Raw genomic sequence first — 24,271 nt, forward strand, 5'->3', positions numbered from 1 at the left:
GACAATTTTTTAATTTTATTTAACAAAAAAATTATTTTTAAAAAATTGCATTTTTAATTTATTAAAATTTTTACAAGTCCATTTTTTTAATAATTATTTTTTGCTATAATTTATTTGTTAAAAAAAATTAAACCATTTTTGAAGTGACAGCTAAATTTAATGTCATTAAAAAAAAAAAAAAAAAAAAAAAAACATACTGAAGTTATCAGTCAGCAGTCAATTTAAAAAATTCTTTTAAAAAATCAATTACAATAAAAAAAGACTTCTAAAAATTTTCACTAGTGATTTTTATTAATTTTCACTTGTGGAATTTTTTAATAATAATTAAATTGCTATAAAATTCTGAAAAAAATTTTTAATATCGGTCAGCTTTAGTATCATTAATAAAAATATTAATTTACAATAATCTGATCAGCAGGTGAGTATCCATGATAATGTCTCTTCAGGCATTATTGAAATTTTTCTATTACGGATAAGAATATTCCATTATCAACGTCACATTTGAATTCCAGCGCTACGTATTTTTTTTTTTTGCAGTAGATTACCAACCACACCTCAAAGCCCGCGCCATGTTTGTTGACTTTTATAAGGCTCAGTATATCTATATTTAGTTTTGATGATAATCATCAAGTGATGATTATTGGCCAACAGAGTCATCATCATAAAATTTGTGTAATGTGGCAAACCTGGTATAAATGGTTGATTGCATCGCTGATGTCGTTCTCGGCAAAATAATCGTGTGTTGTCGTAAACCAACTCTTATTTTCAATCAATTAAAAATAACAGTTCATCAGTAACTAATCAGCAAATGATTTTAAAGACTGTAAAAAACACCAGCTCATTTAAATAAATAGCTAGTTAATAAGTAAAAAAGTTACTTAAATAAATAATTGTGAATTTAAAAAAGGTTCTGGGCTGGTTACTGTTATCAGTGTTGATGGTGTATGACCCTTCATCATAACGTTCCATGTAAACATTGAAAATAAGCTTTGAGCATTTAAATTAAATTTTATCAGGTTATTTATTAAGTAAAAATTTTTTTTTATAATTGTCAAATATTTTTTTTTATTTGTTATTTATTTATAATTATGTTATTCATCAAAATGAGTTATGAATTTTAGTTAATTTAATTATGACGACGTTTATGGTAAGTTTACACTCGGCTTTTTTATATTTCTAAATTTATAAATAAATCTTGAACAGTAGCGCTTTAAATCAACTAATCTAATGACATATTGTTAATAAATTTTTTTTTCTTCCAGATTTTTTGATATTTTAAGTTGTTATTCTACTTAAAGTAGCCATGGATCAACAAAATATTAATGAAGTAAATGTTGATCAGTCGGTATTAGAGGCTAATGAACTTTCTGCATCAGTTGCTAAAGAAATAATAAATACTGAAAAAGAACCTGCTCCAAATAATGACACGAGCAATGAATCTGAGGTTAAGGAGCAATTAAATACACCGGAAAAAATTGAGGAATTGACGGATAGCTGCGCCATAAGTAATAGTATTGAGGATAAAAAATTAAATCACACTGGTAGTAAGGATGATAATGGAGCAGAAAGTGGTAACCCTTCTGTAAATGATAACGAGAGTAAAAAAAAAGGTACTTGTCATGTGGAAGATAAAAAAATTCCAGTAGATGAACCGTTAGATAAAAAAGCTGATGAAGCAAAGAAAAATCAAACAGAAGTTACTGATAATTTAATTGAGGAGAGTGAAAAAGTTGAAGATAAATGTGATTCTGCTGTTAGCAACAATTTAAATAAAAATGTAGAGGCAACAGCGAGCGAGAAAGAGGCTACAGGTGATACGATAGATATGATTGAAGAGACTATTGTTGTTCCAAGCGAATATGAAGCTGGAGAAGTGATTAGTCTGAATGATAAAATTACTGTGGTATCTACCGATCACATGAGCTCGGAAGACACCAATGATGAGGAAGAACACACTGAGACTATTGAGTTCAATGTTATCGAGTACACCGATGTCGAGGGTAATCAGGAGCTCAAAGTAGAAAAAGTTGAGTCTAGCAATAATGAAAAGACGCCTGCTAACAATGAAAAGGTTGATGGTTCTGCTCGTCAAGACAAAGATGAGCTGAAAGAAATTCAAGATTCGATAGAAGTCGACGCAGCTGTTGAGAATGGCCAGTGGGATGAGGAACATATTGAATTAATGGAGACCGAGGAGTCGAGTACGAGTAAAGCCGAAGATTCAGACAAAAAACGGAGTGTCATTCAGGATATATTCGATGATTGGAGAGACGAGAATCTTGAAGAAGATTCTGCTTCTGTCCAATCACACGATACCGTAGAATTGGAGCTGAAAAGTTTGCTGGACGATGACAAAAGCTCTAAGCCGTCTGAAACGAATGTGGTAACGCCGAAAAATATTTCTGGATCGTCTCCAGCAAATAAAACTCCAACGTCTGGATCGAGTATTGATTCTACGACAAAGAAGGGTGTCAAAGATGACTCTGCCAAGCCTCAGCTAGTTAAATTGACGTCACCAAGAACGCCAGATTCGATAAAAAATGCCAGTAAGTTATTGACTCCGCAATCAGGTACTCCAAAGTCTGCAGAGCTCACAGATAGTTTGTCCTCACCAAGCGATGGATCGCCAGTTACTTTTAAAGGGTTCAAGAGCAAAGATTCTGAGACACCGAGGAAGGAAATAATTATTGTTAAAAAAATAAAGAAACAAGAAGCAGGCCAGTCAACAGCGACTACTCCATCAGCGACTTACTCACAAGTTTCAACGACAGCGGAGAATCGTTCCACAGTTACTACGTCGAGTGAAAAAGCTAGCACTGATAAGGAGCTTTTGGCTATTCTCGAGGGCGACGTTGATCCAGACTGGTCAGATCTGAGACCTCCGTCACTCGTTGAAGAACCGGAAAAGAAGAAAGATGTCACTGCACAGCGCAGTTCTCCACCTAAATTGGATCCGATAACGGAACGCGAGCTGGCTTTGAAGCAGCTTCTCGAGTTGCCAGCGACTCCCAAAAAACTAGTAGTAGCCTCCAAAAAAAAATTCACACCAAAGTTAATGCGTCCTGTTAAGACTCAAAAAGAAGCTCAAGTTAAAGATAATAAAGAATTTAAAGAGCCGAAAAAAATTGTGAATGTTGATTTGGTGAAGAATTCTAAAGAAGATTCTAAGGAAGTCTCGGAGAAAGAACTGATATCAATAGATTTAACGAGTCCAATCTCTGATGATCTTAAAGTTGAGGAAACGAGGTCTGGGAGGAAGAGAAAACCTACTGAGAAGGCCCGTGAATATGAAATCAGTCCAAAACGCCAGAAGTCTGTTAAAATTAAGAGTACGACGACTAAAAAAACAACTAAAGATTGTTCTAGTGGTACAAAGTCGAAAAATACCACGGAAAATAATTTAAATAATACTGCTGACAGTGAAGTATTAGATAAGGATGATTCGGAAGGAGAGAATACAGATTCTTCTATTGTGATAGATAATGAAGTAGAAGAACCTGAGTTAAAGGCTGATAAAAATTCTCAAGAAGAAGAGTCTTCAAAGAAGTTGAAAGACGTGACATCCAAGAAAGCTGCGCCTTCGAGTGCTAAAAAGAAAGTCACTAAACCTAAACCCCCAACTCCAAAAAAAGCCGCACCGAAATCGATGCCTAAAAAATCTCCCAAGGCTACAAAGACTGCGAAGAAAAATTCTGATGGTGCTGCACCTGAACCAAAGCCGAAAAAGAAAATAATCGCTGAAATAGATCGACTGCTTCAGGACGAAGGAGTTGTTAATTTGCTCTATGACGTCGAACAGCCGGGCAAGAAACGTCTTGTACCAGTGACTCAATCACAGGCCAAAGTTATGGATATACAAAAAATCCAGAGGGAGTTGAAAATCCGGACTAAGCTTGTACGCAATGCTGTGCTGAGACTACGAACGTCTGGGACATCTCCAGCCAATGTTACGTCGAGGTCCAAAAGACACGAGCAGCAGCAGCAGCAGCAGCAACAGCAGCAGCAGCAGCAGCAGCAGCAGCAGCAGTCGTTGCAGTCAACGCCGGAAAAAAAGGTTCAGGACTCAAAGTCTCCACGTTCCTCGATGGCATCGCCCTCGGAGTTTATGTTCCCCGCAAAAATAAGAAATACCGCGCAAGAATCAATTATCATTCGCAGACACTCTTCAAGTTCTTTCTCCAGCGCTTCTGGCAGTCCACGCGTCAGCTTCGACAGTGGAGAAAGACATTTTAATGCGGATACAATTAAAATGGAAGATCATCCTCTGAGGTCTAACAAGAGACGTCTTTCTCAGGAAGATAAGAAGAAACTTATGCCTGATTCCAAGAAAAGTAAAAAAGATACTGAGAAACTCAGCGATTTAGTGAGATCGCTGCCTAAAAGCAAACCCCAGCTTGGTAAGATTATCAAGAAAGCTGTTGATAAAAAAATAAAAAAATTCATTGAGGATGAAGATGACAGCGAGGATGAATTTAAAAGAACTAAAAATGGAGCTGCTGGAAAGAAAAAAATTGTTAAATCTAAAGTTTGTTTTGCTAAAGAAGAAGATGACATCAAGGAAGAACCCACTGAGCAGGATGATGCTCTGTCTGCTTGTCTTGCTGAAGCAGTGACGGCGTTGGCCAATGAAAGTTCCGGTCGCACTAGAGCTGGCGCTGTCAATAAAAAATCCAAACTCCGCGACGCGGAGAGTATCAAAGCTAAGGATAAAATTCAATTTAGCAATAAAGAAATTATTGTACAGCGACATGGGAATCTTGTCCAGTTGATCCTGACGCCGTCGACCTCCTCGAAAATAAGAAACGGCATCACGCTTCAAATTATGCAGGAGTTCCGCGAAGCTCTCGCGATACTCAAGAAGGACGACGACTGCCGAGTCGTCTTGCTCACGTCCACTGGTTCCAGTTTTTGCGAGGGTCTTGAACTGTCGACGCTGCTTCAGGAAAATAAAGATGTTCGACGTGTGCAAGCGCAAAAACTAGCGAACGGTGTTAAAGATTTTATTAAGAGTCTTGCTACTTTTAATAAACCGATCGTCGCTGGTGTTCAAGGCACTGCTGTAGGTCTAGGAGTGACCATGCTCCCGCTCTTTGACCTGGTGATTGCAAGTGACAAGGCCACTTTCAGTACTCCTTATGGCAAACTGGGGCAAATTGCAGAGGGTGCTGCTATTTTTACCCTTTCTCATGTGCTTGGTAGCGCTGTGGTAAGTTTTATCTATTAATTATTTAAAGTAATTATTTACAAGTCGGGTCAAACCTAATTTGGGCCATAAATAAGTGAAAAATTTTTATTAAAAAAATTTTTTTTGATTCTGCTTGTTTTTAGGGCGGATTTATGATAAAAAATGTCGTGAAAAAAAAAATAGGAGTATCGATAGCTTTTTTGCATTCAAAAGTTGGAAAAAATTTTGGCTCTCGTATTTTTGGATAAAATTTATATTTTATCTTTTTTTAATATTTTTTTAAAAAGTACATAAAAAAAAATGAACAATTAAAAAAAAAATAAATATTATAATTTTCTAAAACATTTATAAATTTTTTTGAAAATTTGTTAATATTGCCACAATTGACTTTTTTTTTTTATTGTTCATTTTTTTATATATTTAAAAAAAAATAAATCAATAAATCAAATGAAATATAAAATGGTTGACCCCACTTGTAAATATTTACCTTATTTAATTATTGACTCAAGAAAAATTGATTTTTTTTTATTAATAAATTTATTTTATTGCAGACGAGTGAACTACTGCTGGGTGGAAGGACACTTACGGCGAACGAAGCCTTGAGAGCGGGACTTGTAACGAGAGTCCTTTGGCCAGACCGATTTCAAGTGGAGTTGCTGCCCTCGCTCCGAGTTATGAGCGAGCAATCATCGCAGGTTCATAATCAAATTTTATTTTTAAGCTAATTAATTTTATTAATTTAGTATATTCTGCTGGTTTTATTCCATGGATCACAGTGAGCTTTGTAAGCAGTCCCTAAGTACATAAATTCTTGGACCTGGTCTGATTCTTTGTACTCGGTAATACACAAATTACCCTTCGGACAGGAACATCGATAGTAAATTGAGTAGAAATCTGGCCGTACAAAGCCACAAAATTCATAGCTGTAGCAAATTCTTTGCTGAAATTTGTAAACAGGCGATCAATAATTAAATTTAATAATTAAGTAATTATTGATAAATACTTGCGAGCATTTGTATGCTTGGTAGAGTTGATTTTCATCAAACTCGTATTTTTTCAATCTCCAATAATGAGTTGACGGACATATACAATTGACCGTGACATTTTGGGGAATCATATGAGTATTGTCATCATTTATTACTCCACGTACTACAGCAGCTATTTGTCTCGACTTACAGATTTGTTTTTCAGTAATCGTTTGACAAAACTATAAAATAATATTTTGTTATTTTTAAAATTAATTGGGATATATTTTTATAAAAAAATTCCAGTAATAAAAACGTACTTTTAAAATAGATCGGTTGTTAAGAACTATCGATGAGTTGTCAGTTTCTTCAGACCAAGGACATTCTTCTCCATTGGGACATCGACAGAGTCTTTCTGCCAAATTAGGCATCCAGAAACGTCGATGTACAACATTGCAAACCTGATCTTTTCCACATTCATCTAAAGTCAACTCCCCAGTTGTCTACAATAAATTATTTCTTACTCTTAATTTTATTATTATAACTACTTAAGTACTTTTAATTCTTAATTGTGATAAATTTATCTTTTTTACTTACACCTTCGAGGTATTTAAAAATAATACTGCTTGGTTTGCTGCTAATCCGCGTATAATTTGATTGGCACAGCGCCGGAAAAATAAATACCAGGCAAATTATTTTCCACATTATTTGTCGAGTTAACTTTAAACGCTTTGGCCAATAGTCACGCATATAAATAATTGTAATTTGTACTCCGACATTTGTAATAATTTAATAATATAGCAATACACCGATGACCATCCTACACTCACGCCTACACCCCACACTAGTCTTCATGGTACCAAGAGAATGTTGAAATATCATTATTTCAAATATTTACTGATATCTGTTTTTAGAATCACTTAATATGTTCTTTTTTTCATACATACTTGATTTTTTAGTTCTTTAGACTCTTGACTAAATTATACATATTACACTAGCAATCTGCAGTCACTATGTAACTACCGTGACTTATGAACCATAAATATAATTTTGCTTTATTAAATAATAAATTTTGTTCAATTGCACTGTACTTTCTTAAATATTGATATTTTTTTAAATATAAGTTCATCCCGATGTTACACTCATCAAGAGCTTTCATTTGAGTACCCACATGCATTTTCATATATTTTTCATATATTCATATATATAAATATATAAAATATATGAAATATTGATGTGGGTACTCAAATGAAAGCTCTTGATGAGTGTAACATCGGAATGAGCTTATATTTTAAAAAATGTCAATATTTCACAAGATTAAGGGGGATAGCCACTGTAAAATTTCGGAAAAAAAATTTTTTTTTTTTTTTCATTAAACTGAAGTTTATATATTCAAAATTATGTATTTCAAATTTTATAGAAAAATTCCGAATAGTTTTCGAGTTATAGTCATTTTTATAAGAGCGCGTCGATTGACCGTTTTACGCGCGGCGCTTCGACGAAAACGTCGCCTGCTCGCTCCGTCTTTGATTCGTACGGGTTGGCGATTGTTTTCCCTCACGATTGTCAACCGTTACAATTATTTGACTTTTAACGTATATTTTTTCTTATTGTTGAGATACTGTACCTCATAGTTTAGTTGTTTTGTATGAATACACACTCGTTCTTTAATTTATTGAGTTTCTTAGTGTACTCGTTATTGTTTACTTACTTATTTTTTTAAATCTTCTGATCTTTTTTTTTGTTTATTTAACAAAAAAATTTGTTAAATAATGGATCGTAAACAAAGTAAAGTTATTAAAAACGAAAGAAAACTGCCAAACGACAGGAAAAATTTAATCGACCGCTCAACAGATATGAAACTGAAAAAATACTGGCTCTCAACAACGTGATAGTGCTTCCAAGAGGAAATTATCACAAAAATCTGATTGTACAATTGATTCGAGTATTAGCTACAAAATTATAAATTTTTTTCGATATTTAATTTACTAAGTGGCTGTGTATCGTGTAAAAAGTGTGGTGGTGATGTAAACTTTACTGAGACAAGTATTCGAGAATTAGGTTTTAAACTAGTTGTGAATTGCAAAAATGTGATCCAGTTTTGATAAATTCATGTCCACTCATCAAGAATGCGTATGAAATTAATCGCCGTTTCATCTTTGCAATGCGGATAATTAGTATTGGGTTATCTGGAGCTGAAAGATTTTGTGCTTTCATGGATTTACCACGACCAATGTTCCATAGCTTTTACGATCGTCTGGTCACACAAATCAGAAATGCAGCTAGAAACTGTTGTGATTTAGTGTTGAAAAAAGCTGCTAAAGAAGAAATCCAAGAAAACCTGCAAGCATTTAAAATCCAATGACATTCCTGGAATTTCTGTCTCCGGTGACGGTAGTTGGAAGAAAAGAGGGTTTAAATCTTCATTTGGTATATCTTCTCTAATTGGTTACTTCACTGGCAAAATCGTAGATGTAAGTATGAAATCCAGTTATTGTAAGATGTGTGCGCTAATGAGCTCAAAAAAGGAACAGCTGAATACGATCAATTTATGCAAGACCATGCTCTAGACTGTCCAATAAACCATGAAAATTCTTCTGGACAAATGGAGGTAGATGGAATAAAAGAGATGTTTATGCGATCAGAGTTATTACATAACGTTAAGTATGTAAACTATATAGGTGATGGTGACACTAAAACGTATAAAAATATTTGTGATGCTAAACCGTATGGGGACATGGTGAAGATAAAAAAAAAAAAGGAATGTATTAATCACGTGCAAAAACGAATGGGCAGTCGACTAAGGGCTTTGAAGAAGCAACGAACTAACAAGAAGACAAAAACAGGAAAAGAAGAAAATACACAGAAAAGTTTAGGTGGGAAAGGTCGATTAACGGACAAAGCAATTAATGAATTTACAAAGTATTATGGTTTAGCAATCAGACGTCATTCTAATGATGTTGATGAGATGTATAATGCTATTTGGCAAACATTTTATCACAAGTTTTCATCACCCGAAGATCCGCAGCATTTTCTTTGTCCTGAAGGTGCAAATTCGTGGTGTCAATTTCAAAAAGCTGTGGCAACAAATACTTTGGACTCATTAGTTGAAAAACCACCACTTCCTGCAGATATTGCGGAAGCTTTAATACCGATTTATGAAGATCTATCGAATCCAGAGTTATTGGAACGATGTGTCGGTGGGTTTACACAAAATAATAATGAAAGCTTCAATGCATTAGTGTGGCAGCTCGCCCCAAAAACAAATTCTTCTTATTCCCTTATTGTTGAAATAGCTTTATATATTTCAACAATTACATTCAATGATGGGGCTCTAGCAACTCTGAAGATATTAGAGAATCTCGATGTTAAAGTAGGACCAACACTCTACTCATACTGCGCTGAGCGCGACGCTACTCGGGTTAAAGCTGCTGAAAGCCGCATGGAAACGGCCAGTAAAAAAATAAAAAAAGTCAAGGTCAATACTAAAGATAAGGAGGAAGAACCCTCATATGGCCCAGGACTTGATAGTTTGATGTGAGTATGAATATTTTGTGAAAGACTAGATTTTAAAGTTGCGAGAATCTTCTTAAAACTTTACTCGCGTTTTTCTCAAAACGACTTTTTTCAAACTTTCCGGTACTGTAACTTTCGTAAATATGAACCGATTCTCAATTTTTTTGTTTCCCCGTATTCGTCTACTTAGTGGCTATCGTCGCACGTAGGGGATTTTGAAAATTTTAATTTTTAAGATTTTTTAAGGCTGTTTGAGTCCAAAAAAATGAGGAAAAAAGACGAAAAAATTTTCAATATGGCGCCATTTTTTCTCAAATCAAAATTTTCAAAATCCCCTACGTGCGACGATAGCGACATTCCTATAGATTAAAATGCCGTTTGGTTTTTTTGTTTCAGATAATCCGTTTTTGAGTTACAGTACCGGCAATGGAGGGGGAAATTTTTTTGGTGCTCTACAAAAATGTTTATAACTTTGTGATAACAAAATATTTTTGAATAAAAATTTAGGAGAATTATCCTCAACATATACTTTATAAAACAAAAAAAACCCGATCCCCAAATTCCTTTATTATCCTAGTAAAAAAAATTCCCGAAAATTGCCTATTTTTTCCAGCGTCACAGTGGCTATCCCCCTTAAAGGTCATTTCTTAATTATTGACATTTTTTAAGATATAAGCTCATCCTTATTCTTTTAATATTATAGACAATTTATTTAATTAATAATTAACTAATCCAGGGAATAAATTTAATTAAATTAATTATTAATTATATTTTTTAATTAAAAATTGTATTTTTACAGTCAATGGAGGCTACAAAAGCACTTCTTCGTCACAGTCTCCGTAAAAAATTGGACGCAGCATTAGAGTCTGAAAGCTATCTTTTGATCCAACATTGGTGTTCAATCGAGTGTCAGGAAGCAATAAAACTTTACTTGGATGAAAAAGTTCAATGAGTGAACTAATATATGGATAATATATGGTAAAAAATTTTTAAATATAAAATAAAAAAAAAATAACTGATAAAAGTAATTAATATCAGTGGATAAAATTGTATGGATGAATTTATTGTAGAGTGAGATTTTTTTTTTTTTTTTGATTTTTTTCAAGCTATGTAAATTGCATTAATAATTAATTTCTAGAGTCCGTGTGCTGTGAAAAATTAATTTTAAACTTGTGTAATTGAATTTTAAAAATTAAAATCACGTAACGTCACAAATAATTCACTGGCTTTCAATTTAAAGAATTATGAATACCATAAATTTTTAAATTTGGTGAAGTTAATGCCTTTCAACTGTGTCGATCTCGAAGTACACTGTGTTACGAGCTTTAATTATTATTATTTATAATAATAATAATAATAATAATAATAATAATAATAATAATATGAATTTTGAATGTGTATTTATGTGTATTGGGGCATTATTATTTGGTAATGATTAATGAAAAATAGTAACCATTGAGCAAAACGGACTTAATTTTATGATTTAAATTATTATATTAATTTTTTTAGCCTGTATTATTAAAAAAAAAAAAATTATTATAGTTATCAAATAATGTTATACGTATTGATTAACATGTTTATGTTTTTCTTTCTTATATTTTAATTAATTATAAATATTGTTAAAAATTATAAAATTAATTTACGAGAATTATAGTAGTGACTTATTTCTCGTACAAAAAAATATTATTAATATTCTTAAAGATAATTATTTTCAAGTAATCTTTAAAGAAAGTAACAAAAATTATAAATAGATAATAATAATAATTTTAAAAATAATTATTAATTAATTAATCAATAGACTATTGTTATTAATAGTCAAATAAAAAATTTTATTAAATTACTTTATTTCTTGTTTTGTTTTATTTTTTATTATTAATTATGTATTGTGATTGTATTTAAAGTGTACACTAAGTTGATTAATTTTTTTTTAATTCATTCATATTCGATCAAATGTATTTCGGGAATCAGGCACTTGAGAAATAAAATAAATGTGTGAATATGATTAAAAATTATATATTAATAAATAGTAAAAAATTAAAAAATATTTTTGATTTTTACTTCGTAATTTTAAAATTAGAATTATTTTTATTTACAAATCTGGAGATATTTTTAATGAAAAAATTTATATAAAAAAGAGAAGATTGAAAAACTGATGTGTTCCTTCGTTCTACGATCATCAATAGACTAAGTAAAAATTATTTTTATCATTATTATTATTATTATTATTACTTTTACTATCAATACTCATTAATTTATTTATTTATTTAGTTCATGCCAAGTGGAAGAGCCAGTTTCCCAACTTCAGCTTCAAGATTAAAAAAATAGATTATATTTATGAAAAATGAAGAAAATGATTGTGAGAGAAAGGACAAAAATTAAATGTGAATTTTCATATTTAACGGTTTAAAACACATGTATTATTTGATAAATATATAAAACCCGTACAAATATAAATGAAATATTCACAAGCCAATTTTTAAGATTATTTTTTTTTTTGTTTGTGTATTAAAAATATAATTTTATCTTTGTAGTTTCGGAATAATACTTTAGCCTAAGTCTTTTTAATCTTTATTTTTAATTTTCAACACTCATTTTAAAAAGTTTTGTTAGTCAATTGGCGTAATAAAAAGGTTTATTTAATATAATATAAGTCTTTTAAAAAAGGCCGATTTCTTTTTTTATGGATATTTGCTTCCATGCCGGTAACTCTCTAAATTCCTCCATGTCCATGCCTAACAATTCCTGTACAGATAATATAAATGGTTATAATTAATTTTCAAGAATTCAATAATTTAAAAAAAAAATAGGACCTACCGTAAAGTGTTGCGGTGACAAATATAATTCTAATGTTGTCGGATCAACGCCCACAGGTAACGGTCGTTGTAATAATTGAGCAGGTGGATAAGTACGTTGCGTTAAGCGAGCCAGCTCGCTTTCAACAGAAAGTATTTCACCAGGAGCTCGACCATCCTATTAAAAAAAAAATTGTTCATCATTATTATTAATTGTAATCTAATTATGTTAATTATAATTAATTTAAATCAGGATGTTGTGACCGAATTGATGTTATGTTTTTCATTTAATTTAAGGCACCTTAAAATTTTACAATATAAAAATATATATTCCTTAATTTACAAAAATTACTGCATATAATATTTTTTTAAATAAAAAAATTTTTTTTTATAATTTGTTACTCATCAATATTAACTATAAAATAATAGACGAATTTTTAAACATATTGTTGATGAGGTTTTTAATATATTTAATTGAATATGGTTCATTTTATTTATTACGGACTCTAAATATAAAAATAATAATAAAATTTTTGCATATAAAAAAATATCATGCGTAGTAATTTTTGTAAATTAAGGACTCTAAAAAACATAACATCATTTTGGAACAAAATATTGAGTTAAATTAATTATAAAAAAATTTTGACTCGATTAGAGAAATAATATATTAATTATTAAATAATAATAACCTCCATATTTAACTCCGCAATATCATCCCGATCTGTCCAAGTCGGAAAGAGGTTGATGAACTCCAGTGGTTCAAGGCCAGCCCATATTAGATATACACATTTTTTTTTAGAATTGGAATGTGTTTTGTTCCAATACTCAATGGCAACTGTCATCGCAGCTTTTCTTTCAGCTTGCCATCTCACAGCTCCGCTTCCAGTTTGATCATCCAAGCCAGTATCGGGCCACCAACCTTGCCACAACCAAAGTTCATCCTTGTTGTCCAGCAAAAATAAACTGGGCTGATTAGCTTGATAAAGTTCCTCCTGAATAAAAGGAAAAGGCGTTGGCACTTTGGAGCGGTGCGGACATAATAATTCCGTTACTGTGAACTCTCCCGACGAGCTGGAGAAGTGAAATAGTCTAGGCGTATGGAGTGGAATAGTTTTTTTGTTTAACGTCATGTGTAATTTTTTATTCATAACACTGTTGACGAATTCTTCAGGTTCTTCACCTTCAAAAATTTCCTCGACTGTAATGCCGCTGTAATTACTAAATCCCGCTTCAATTGGACAATTTTCAACTAATTTCTGAGCGGCATGTACTGCATTTTCCCTGATGTGAGTGAGCGAGTGTCTTCCATGCCAGACGGAAATTTTCCTCAGCTTATTATCGACGAAAACTAGCGAGCCTCGGCTTTTGAGCTGCCGAGGACTGCAGGGCACTTCTATCAAGCAAGTTTCATTTTCTTCAGCGCCTCGGCTGACAAAAATCCGCAATTTTTTGACATTTCGCTTGTCTGATTTTTTACCCGAGTGAACAACCATCCCGCCTTTGAATAAATTAAGAAAGGCGGCTGGTTCGCTGCCTTCAACAACGCGAATATGTGGGCCTTTTTCACCATCAAGCTCAACAGTGAGCAACGCAGCAGTGCCCTGCTGATTCAACGATGAATTTTTGCCTTGCCAGATGAAGTACGCGCATCGATTGCGACCATCAACAGCATGCTTTGACGGCAAGCCGCTGAGTTCTCGTCCGGTAATTGTGATTCTGTACATCCAGCGGACAATATAACTGTCTCCAGTGAAAAATTGTCCTACAGAGCTATCATCCAGCTGACAGTACGAGTATTCATCAACATTCCACACAGTAACATTAGTAGTAGTTACCAAGTACTGCCTACTGAATTCCTCGTCGAACCAGCCGCTCCCGCGACCCAGATGACAGCCTTCCAGAATTAAATCAACGGGTGTGTCGTTAGGCTGGAGCATTAAATTAACATCAGGAGGGTCAACAATTATTTTACCATCAACCTGTTCTTTTTCCTGGCTCTTTTTAACTTTTATTATTCCCGTAGCGTTTGGCCAGTCGAGGAATTTCTCACGGAAGAGAATTGTTTCAGTGTGTTGAGTTAATTTGGCTATTAAACACCACTCGGGACGTTTTACGTCTTTCTTCACAGCCGACAACTCGGTAGGGCGCCGTCCGATAAGTGACGCAGCGTCAATTGGACAAGCCGTACACTCAGAATAATCATATCCTTCATCCCACAATTCTTGGGCTAACCGTGTAGCGACACTGCGCTTCTCTTTCGAGGCTATTTTACCATGCCAAATGTACATCTCACTACCAAAGTCAAAGACTAAAATTTTACTGGGATCAAGTATTTTTATCTTTGGTATCGCACCCCAGTATTTTTCCAGAGGTATCAGTTCATCGTTAACAACTTCATAGACTACGTTTGTTGCAATTAACGCCGACTCGTACAACTCATCTTCTTCAGGAAGACCAGCTTCAACTACGGAAGAATTAATATCACTCTCACCTAAGTGTTTCCAAAAATTCCTTACATCTGACAGCGACGTTGAGTTGCCTTCGTTTATGGTTACTACTTGGGACGCATGGCAGCCCAGATCTTTGTGTCTCTGAATTCTCAGCGCTATATCAGCAGCTCTTGACTTTTCAATAACATTGCTAAATTTTCCCGAGTAATGATACAACTCTGATCTCGTTAACAAGATATAATTATCGCCGGAGTTCACGCTCGATGCAACAGGTTCGACTAGACGCACTTGAACGTGTCGGCGACCTTTTACTAGTATTAACATTAATTCTTTATACGGACGCAGTTTGTTGCTTCCAAAAACTGTACTGTCCGTGACATTTTTAAGAGTTATTGCATTGAAATTTTCCGTTGAAGCTAGACCAGCTAATGCTTCTACAGCTAAATTTGAATTTTGAGCAACTGAAATATTATTTTATAACATTAAAATATTTTAATATTTATTGCTTAGTAAAAAAATACTCTAATTGCTAGTACATACGTTTTTCAATGTTAGTCATTTTCATAACTCTCTCAGCAACGCCAGTATTTATCTCTGTGTACTCATCTTTTATATCAGTTCGAGCAGCCAATATTTTAATTGGATTACTTGAAGAAACATGTCGCCGTTGAAATTTAGTAGTTCTTCTCACGCCAAGTCTATTGATAAAATGTTATCTTTTACAATAAATCCATCAAAGATTAGGTATCAACTATTGTCATTATTATTATTATTATTATTATTATTGTTATTTTAAAAAAAATATGATAAACTTACAACTCGGAATAAGGGGTAATGATATCAAAGTCACTTTCATCTACGTCAATACTTTCTTCTCGACATTTATCCACGGAGAGACTCTCAAAAAAGGAAGTAAAAGTTTCATCGTCAGCGCGAGGAACGTATTGAATTGAACACGATTTACGATTTGTTGTAGATTCTTCGCCTATTATATTTAAAAAAAAAAAAAAAAAAAAAAAAAAAAATTAATAAAACTTTAGAACAGAGTATAATAGAAGCATTAAACCGTTGCGTCACGCTTAATTAAAGAGAATAGATGAATTTGTGTTAAAGTTAGCATACCACTATCGTCGCTGGTATCTTTCGGTAGTGTTGGTTGTGTTAAGTACTCATTGCTGCCTGACATATCTTTAGTATTTCCTACAATAATCAGGTAAAAAATAACAAAAGTATTAATCATCTCTAGTATAATTTAATTTATTGGTTCACAATTATAATTAAATTAAATTAATTATTGTCTCACCTTTCCTGAAGTGTTCAGGGCGTGGTACTTTTTTCTTTGCATCGGAAACACAATTACCCATTGACTCGAATAACTTTTGTGGTAATATTGAATCCGGTAATTCGACTCGCATTTTACCGGCTACAGAAAATGTGATTGCGTCTGTTTCAACAACTCGCTTGCGCCATCCTTCAGCTGCTGATTCTAATTTCTCAAGGCGATCAGCTAATCTTCTTTGTTTTATCGCGAGCTCGTCTTTCTCTTTTTGACAAAGATCACTACTCTTTTTGGAATCCTATATACATACAAATAATAATAATAATAATAATAATAAACCATTATCATTATAATCTTGCAAAGATTATGACAGTTACTCAAGTAATTAAATAAAATTAAATAACACAAGATAAACTAAAAAAAAAATTAGCTTACATTATCAATAGGTTTGTCAACAATAATTAAAGGCACAGTTTCAGTAGTCACTCGGCGCTTCCAGTCAGTGGTACCGCTGCGCTGAAGCGCGGCTAAACGATCAGCGATACTCATGCTGGGAAAGTCAACACAAGGTACTGATGATACAGGTCTCTGATTCTTAGTGCTCGTTGTTATATCATTGGCTAAATAATTCTTGTCTTCACAAAAAATACTCTCACTTTCAGATTTACGTCGTAACTTTCTTGTTGTATTTAAAATTCGCTGTGTTTGATTTTTGTTAATACAATGAGCACTATCGGTTGTTTTACAACTACTGATATTGCCGTTACTTATACCGTTGCTACTATTATTACTATCAATATACTCTGATGAAGGCACTGTATTGTTTTTTTTACTGCCGTTGTTACTACTCTTCACAACTGCTCGAGTTGATTCACAAACACGACTACAATTTTTATTCCGTAGAACAACTCCATCGTTTACGTCTGTGCAGCATTCATTACATGACTCATTCTCGACAGATTGCTTAACAATCCGTGGCTCTTGTTCTCTCAAGTACGGTATTTTATTATTGTCCACACAAGAAGCAACATCTACTTCTGATGATGAGTTTGAGGATGATTCTGACACTGGAATAAATTCACCTGTCGAGTTACGAAGTCCTAGTACGTGTGAGCTTGATGATTTTAAAATACCTTTCGGCTGCTCACTATTTATCTGCGAAATAGTTTCAGGTGTTGAGACAATTCCTGCCAAAAAAAAAAAAACTTTGATAAATATCACAAAGATAGAAGATAGAATTTATCAAAAATCCCAAGATAAATTACAATTAAGGTAAAAGACCCAGTTATTGACACGTGCAATTTTATTTTAATAAAAAAGGAAAAAAATCAACTCTAATAAATTAATAAATATAATTTTTTAAAAATTGGTTTTTTGAGAACATTTAATTTTTTTAATTAGAATAAAATTGCAAGTGTCAAACAACTAGACCAGTATCACTACCTGGGTCTTTTACTTTAATTTAAAACAAAATAAATTTACCCAAAGATTCAAATGGAACTCGCTTTAAATTATCGATTTTGGACGGAATACTTCTCGACGCGACCTCGACCTCTTCCACCGTAACGGGCTGAGTCCTAAAGCGACTATTGAGCCTCCTTTGCGTCCGATCAAGTGTAACGCCAGATTTCCCAGTGTTTTCTGTATCAATTCGTCGATTGAACAGCTTAACCCGGTCAGCCAAGCTCAGCTTAGACGGATCAACGTCATCACTCTTAGAATCTTGTTTCCGAGTAGAAGAAACCGATGTCATCTCGACAGACGGTCTACTGATTCCCTGGTTCTGGAGCACTGCTTCGTGTACCTCCTGATAAGTAACTGGCTGAGTAACAAACCTGTCATAAAGTTCTTTAGAGTGATGCTGTCCTAATGCATCATTCCCTAGTCGCTGTTGGTGGCTATTGTTATGCCGAGGTAACTTGCTCTCCTTCACACTGGTGGTCTTAACCCGTTCTTCTTCCATAGCCTTGAAACGTAACGCCATTTGTGATACATTTCTACCGCTGCCAGTACTAATTTGTCTTCTATTCTCCAATGTCGACGAATCTAATTCTTCTCTATCCTTATTTATTCCGATGACATGCATCTTTTCAATGCCCGACAACTTCTCGTCTACCTTCGCCTTCCTCGAGTCTAATAATTCGACAATAGGGACTGTGTCTATCACAACAGTCTTGGGCAGTGTTTGAAGGACATCAATGGCATTTGGTAATAATAATTCTTTACGATTTCTATAACGACGCGATATATGACAAGCTCGTCGTAATTTAACAATATTATCATCCAGCTTTTTATTACTGTTTATGTTTGTTAAATTTGTTTCGTCATCGTTCGCTGCACTATCCTCTGCATTAGAGTCACAGTAAATTACCTCGTCTTCCCTGTAATAATAAAAAAATAATATTATTTTTTTTTTTTTATTATTAACATTATTAATAAAATTATAAACAATAATGAGTCTATTAGTTTTAAATAAATAAATTTATATAAAATAATTAATTAAGAATTATTAGATTGAAAGAATGATGTTATAATAGTGTTTTTAGTTACTAATAATAAAAATAAATTAAATCGAGTCAATCCTAGATTGACAGTGAAACGAGTAGAGACGAAAAAGCACACAATGACGTACCTATTGGGTAATTTGAATGAGACTATAGATGCAATGGATGAAGTGAAATTGTTACAACGTAATGATGAATTGATTGGAGTGGGTCTACAGTCAACGTCTATACTATCTTTAAATGTGTCGTATATTTCATTCCAGTTGCCGTGGGACGTATTCTCGTGGCCAACAGACCGAGCACGTTTCCTCAGACACAGATCCCTCGTTGAGTCACTGGACCGCGATCGACCAGACGATGAATTCTTCAAAATCGAACGCACTGCGTCACACTCTGGTAAGCTATTTGTACGTCGTTGCAATGCTTGATTTTTTAATACCGAAAGTTTTTTTGGCGAAGTTGCTTCAGACTCATTGCTAGAATCCTCGGAACTTTTTTTCGAAGATTTTAAAATTGTTTTCTTGGGTTTATCTTCATGCTCATCAGACTCTGTGCTGGATTTTTTTTTAAGAATCGGTCGAGGCTCCAAAGACGGTGGATCGCTTGATGAAGATTCTTCACGGCTTATTTTCTTCTTAAGAATTGGACGTACTTGGGTACAAGCACCACCATTAATAAATTCCGTATTTCCAAGCGTTTTAGCAACCGCAGCAGCAATACTAACATGATGACCAGCAGAATTTGATTTACAACCGCCAGATGACGGCCTCTTTAAGATACTCTGTGGCTCAGTTGTATAAAATTCTTCACGATCATCTTCTCCGGAAGTTTTACGTTTTAAAATCGAGGTGAGATGAGATTCTGGGCTGCGTGGACGTTTCACGAGCTCATCTAAAGATGAGCGACGTTCATTGGTAGAAATTGGTGGATAGTCTAAGCTACTTAAATCAGCATAGACATCCGGTGAATTACTTCGACGTCGTAATATTTCGTTTTCATCTAAACTACTTCGCTTTTTTAAAATTCCGTGTTTTTTATTATTTACTTTAATATTATCTACCACTAATGTTACAAATTGACGAGATTCATCCGCAGTCGTTGTCTCAATATCAAGTGACTTGTGTTTAAGTATAGAAATAAGCGCAGATTGATTTCGACTCGATGATACTGTTGATGACATGACTTGGACCTCATCGTTGATTGTCTTGGAGCTAGATGATGATAAATTGTTAGTCGTTAATAGGAACGACGATGCAGACGTATCCGATGCGAGAACACGGACATTCTTCGGCGATTGCTTGGTGATGTTGGGTGATCTAGACGTAACCATCTGCGGTATACCAGAGGTGTGATAATCACCAAGTCTTAAATTGGTAGATCTACTGTCAACGGGTGTAATCGCGTGGGAGGAAGATGGTGATGATGATGATGATGAGGAAGCAAGCCTTTCTACACGTTCCATGGTGGCTCTTGTGCGTGCCGTCAGCGCGTCGACCCGCTGTTGCAATACCTCACTGCTGTCGTGACCGCTACGAATAATAATAAAAATAATAAAAAACAAAGTCAGTTTGTTACTATCAACGTTCGCGAGGCTTATGTTGCTCTTTCTCTGGTGTGTATGTATATGTATGTATGGGTATTTTTGCCCTGAGTACTTCTATTCAGTCAAGTCTTGTTTTGGAACAACAGCTCTTCTCATTCTTTCTCTCTCATTTTCACTTTTCCTCTTTATCCTACTCTTGCATTCTCTCATTTTTATATTTATATATACATACATATATACAGCATCTAAGTACATGTATATATGTTTTCACTCACCGCAAACGAGCCAGTTAAATTGCTAACCGCCTTCTCATTATTTTAAACGATATCATTTTATCTTTATTTTATTTTATTTTAATTTTTTTTTTTTTTTTTTTTTTTAATGATTATTTTTTTATCATCATCATCATTTACATAAAGGAAGTGCGTCAGAAGCAATCGTACTAATATAACCAGATATGACAGTAAGCTGTATGTTAATATTAAGTGCCCACGTGCTACAAAGCAATTGTAGCGAAGGCGTATAAATTCACGCCATATATTCAGCTTTACAAAAAATCAAATTAAATTTTAATTTAATAATCTGACAATTACGTTATGTTACAATAGAATATCTAAAGAGAATGGGTGACCGTCTCTTTTTTTTTTCATACAAAAATTCTCAACAATAATTTCTTGTTCAGTATTTTCTTAATTATTTTTTTATAGATAAATTTATTTAAATATTTATAACTTTTTGAAAAAGTTAAAATTCGGTTAATATACTTTTAAAAATTTTTGAATGATAATTTTTTAAATCAAAAAATTTTTAAGAGAAATTTTTGTCTCGAGAAATTATTACGGATTAATAAAGACATGGAGCCAAGAGAATGTGACTACATTTAAAGAGAGAAAAAAAACGAGAGAAAAAAATACACAGACTTGTGTATATACATAAATATAATATGTATGAAGGGTAGAGTTAAGCATTTAATTGTGACAATACAAGAGATATAAAGATAATGCATTTAAATTGTCATATGAATATAAATCTCGTACTAGACAATATTAGTATGTATAATATTAATACGTGGGGCGTTAGATCAATTAGATTGTTTGTAGAATGTGTCGAGTGCGTGAGTTATATTGGCATGTTAGCGCACTCATTTATTAATAGGCATGGAAGTATTAGTAGAGGCGGCTCTCGATCTACATAAACACTTATTATTAACAAAGTGCCTGCATCTACATAGATGTAATGACATACCTAATTCGGTTTGTACTGGTACGTTTTGTACCGGATGAGGAAGCGAGCGTTGTTGATGTGGATGTAGATGATGCACGTACTGTAACTGAATCGGATGTGCTTTGATGATTACTGACCCGTCGCGTGCTGTCTTTTGAATCGCTATTCTGATAACGACCAACACCTAACGGATTTTTATTTAAATCGCTCAAAGCTGAGGATGTTTTTGTCGTGGAAGCTTTTAGTGCCAACCGCTTTGATCGTCTAACAATTCTTTCAGCTGTAATATTATTAAATTAGAATTAGTATCATTATTACTCAACATCCTTGCTGTTATTTAATTGTTGACACTAAAATTATTAAGCTCACTATTTTAATTACTCACAATTAGCTGAATCAATTAGTTTATCTTCAGGCTCGCTAGACTTTGTGGAGGTACGCCTCTGGTGATACTTGTCTCTGTCTCTCGACGATGCTTGAGAGAGGCTGCTGCTACTCGAAGACATTGGACTTTTCTGTACCCAAGAAACACTTATGTAAATGTTTTTACTTTTTACATTATTTATGTTTTACTTTAAGAGCTAGATAGTTTTGTTAAGAAGTTTATTCACGTGTGGTAACACAATAAAACGCCAACAGGTTCAATAAATTTTTAAATTCCTTTCAGCAGGCAGTGCCGATAGACTTGAGTTTATTTTTTTTTTTACTCTAATAAAATGTTCAGTTAATCATTAATGATAACGATAATGTTAACATTAACGTACAAGGTAACTCAGGTATTTTATCTACTTATTTTAAATTCTGAATTCAAAATTACATTATTTAATAAATTAATACTAGCAACCTTGCAGTCACTATGTGACTACCGGGACTGTTGAACGAAAAAAAATTAAAATTTTATTTTATTAAAAAATAAATTTTGTTGAATTGCACTGTACTTGAGCGGCACAACAGAGATACATATCGATTCTTTTTTAATATCTGCCACGTGCTCTCTTCTGACAAGTTTTAAAAAGCCGTCTCGGTAAATAATTTGTTTTTTAAATTATTAGTTGAGTAAATGTCTATCAAAAATTAAAAATTAAAATTTCACTATGAATATGACTATCCTGGCCACAAAATTTCGCTTATTCTCTTATTTAATACAGATCAACACGCAACGCAGTGCCAGTGAAATAAATATTTAAATAATAAATTAATCTTGATACTCGAAATATTATGTTAACAAAAGTCGTAAATTAATGTTAATTTACTGCTAATTTGTATAAAAGTAATGATAATTTTTTTTTTACTTGTTTGTTGTACAAAGTAGCCGACTGTGAACTCCAGGCAGATAGACCGTCGGGAAATCCTGTTTTTCTTGGCAGAGTTGAGCCATCTAAAAATAAAATAGACAACAGTAGTAAGCCAAACAAATAATATATATTTAAGGATTACTCCATTTATCTACCAGCAACACAATGCCGGGTTTAATATAAAAAAAAATATTTTACCGATCGGAGATACTATTGACGCAGCGCGCAATCTTGACGCCTTGGTTTCACGAATGCTGGCAGTCTTCTTTCCTACTGCAAAAATAAATAAATAAATCAATATTAATTATTTAATTAATAATCTACGTAAGTATTATTATAATACAGTGTAATGGTGATTTTATTTTCTTACTAATACTGTTCGTAGTACTGGTTCTCGATCTTCGGGCCAGGCTGTCAGATGATGAGCTGCCCTCATTAGCAGCCATCAAATCAGTGACTCCAGCTGCTACCATATCTATTATTGCAAAATTAAATAATAAATAAATAATGTATTATATTTTTACAGATAATTTTACAAAGGTCTACTGTTAAAATAATAATTATTGGTGTAAAATAATTTAGACAGTGAATACATTGAGATAAAATGGTAATTTAAATGACTGGAATTAAAATTGTTCCTGGTATGAATCATAGAAAAATACCGAAGCATCCTGATCCCCCACTCTACTCACAGTGTTAACAACTGAGTGAAGAGACTGGAAAATAGCAATGCAACACAAGTTGGTCAAGGTTTTTTTCGTTAATTTAATTATAGGTCTAAACAATACAGAATTGCTTAACCCATTAATAGCATTAGATTCCGTTATCATAAGTTATTAAATTATTAATAAATTTATTTAATATGTGTATTGTAAATTTCAATAAAATTTTATTGAGATTACTTGTCCAATATGTGCCGGATTTACATTTCAGGTGATTGATTATAAGAATAATAATAATTATAACAATCAGAGTAATAGTAATAAAATTGTTATTGTTATTACTATTTCAATTATTATTTAATCTTACTATTATTATTGTTAGTGATAACTTACTGATTTATTAAATGACCAGACGTGTCACCATAATATTTAGTCTCCTGTTAAAAAAAAAAAAAAAATAACCACTGGCTCGTCGGCAACAAACAAAATATCTATTTAATAATAATAATAATAATTAAGTAAGTATTTATTTATGTAGATATTTTTTTAAAAAAACATTGAAACGTTGACTTGTAAGATCAAAATTGTTATCACAGGAGTCATATTTCGATGAACTCACTACCACTGGTGAAAGTTGTATTACAGCTATGAAAAAAATACACCAGAGAATGAATAAAAAAAAATCACATTTCTCTTTTTTTATAATTATTTTAAATAATAACCGTAATATATTAAAATATGTATAGCAAATAAATATATGTACAGTATGGTTTTAATAAAATATTATTATTATTATTAATTTATTACTATAAACTTTTTGTTATTTTTTGAAACTAATTATTGACACAAAAAAACG

The 24,271-nt window shown here is 32.9% G+C and overlaps 4 protein-coding genes and 1 long non-coding RNA gene across 8 annotated transcripts; 3 read left to right on the plus strand and 2 right to left on the minus strand.

Annotated features, from left to right (window-relative positions):
• The first annotated feature begins 541 nt into the window (after positions 1-541).
• LOC141531376 (uncharacterized) lies at positions 542-12,139 on the plus strand. The gene is made up of 5 exons (XM_074249174.1): positions 542-1,147; positions 1,263-5,206; positions 5,737-5,880; positions 10,466-10,644; positions 11,935-12,139. Exons 2-4 carry the CDS (start codon positions 1,304-1,306, stop codon positions 10,616-10,618), a joined length of 4,200 nt encoding a protein of 1,399 aa, XP_074105275.1. The 5' UTR covers positions 542-1,147; positions 1,263-1,303; the 3' UTR covers positions 10,619-10,644; positions 11,935-12,139.
• On the minus strand, positions 5,700-7,850 carry LOC141531387 (U-scoloptoxin(11)-Sm7a-like). Of its 3 annotated transcripts, none has more exons than XM_074249189.1 (5): positions 7,485-7,850; positions 6,748-7,244; positions 6,471-6,653; positions 6,189-6,392; positions 5,700-6,125 (listed from the first exon to the last, which is right to left on the minus strand). In XM_074249189.1, the coding sequence occupies exons 2-5, from the start codon at positions 6,898-6,900 to the stop codon at positions 5,925-5,927; spliced, it is 741 nt and encodes a 246-aa protein (XP_074105290.1). In that variant the 5' UTR covers positions 6,901-7,244; positions 7,485-7,850; the 3' UTR covers positions 5,700-5,924. The 3 variants fall into 3 exon arrangements, with proteins under 3 accessions (XP_074105290.1, XP_074105291.1, XP_074105288.1); XM_074249190.1 differs by lacking the exon at positions 7,485-7,850 and having other exon boundaries at positions 6,748-6,999; positions 7,098-7,331; XM_074249187.1 differs by lacking the exon at positions 7,485-7,850 and having other exon boundaries at positions 6,748-7,331.
• Positions 8,723-10,188, plus strand: LOC141531386 (uncharacterized). Its single transcript, XM_074249186.1, has 2 exons — positions 8,723-9,687; positions 10,063-10,188. Exons 1-2 carry the CDS (start codon positions 8,756-8,758, stop codon positions 10,064-10,066), a joined length of 936 nt encoding a protein of 311 aa, XP_074105287.1. The 5' UTR covers positions 8,723-8,755; the 3' UTR covers positions 10,067-10,188.
• An 83-nt stretch (positions 12,140-12,222) lies between the features above and the next one.
• Positions 12,223-23,948, minus strand: Svil (Supervillin). Of its 2 annotated transcripts, XM_074249172.1 has the most exons (16): positions 23,809-23,948; positions 23,124-23,228; positions 22,952-23,026; positions 22,751-22,836; positions 21,844-21,973; positions 21,480-21,738; positions 18,820-20,220; positions 17,670-18,568; positions 16,623-17,374; positions 16,212-16,485; positions 16,031-16,108; positions 15,725-15,893; positions 15,449-15,606; positions 13,148-15,369; positions 12,481-12,636; positions 12,223-12,408 (listed from the first exon to the last, which is right to left on the minus strand). In XM_074249172.1, exons 2-16 carry the CDS (start codon positions 23,224-23,226, stop codon positions 12,322-12,324), a joined length of 6,849 nt encoding a protein of 2,282 aa, XP_074105273.1. In that variant the 5' UTR covers positions 23,227-23,228; positions 23,809-23,948; the 3' UTR covers positions 12,223-12,321. The 2 variants fall into 2 exon arrangements, with proteins under 2 accessions (XP_074105273.1, XP_074105274.1); XM_074249173.1 differs by lacking the exon at positions 18,820-20,220.
• On the plus strand, positions 15,983-23,931 carry LOC141531388 (uncharacterized). The gene is made up of 6 exons (XR_012479917.1): positions 15,983-16,121; positions 18,955-19,087; positions 21,874-21,994; positions 22,768-23,077; positions 23,139-23,686; positions 23,798-23,931. It is a non-coding gene; the product is annotated as an uncharacterized LOC141531388 (long non-coding RNA).
• Positions 23,949-24,271: the final 323 nt, after the last annotated feature.

This window comes from Cotesia typhae, unplaced genomic scaffold (assembly GCF_013202065.1).
Source record: "Cotesia typhae breed Kobodo isofemale line unplaced genomic scaffold, CoteBio_Ctyphae contig_5, whole genome shotgun sequence".
NCBI classification, from domain to species: Eukaryota; Metazoa; Arthropoda; class Insecta; order Hymenoptera; family Braconidae; genus Cotesia; species Cotesia typhae.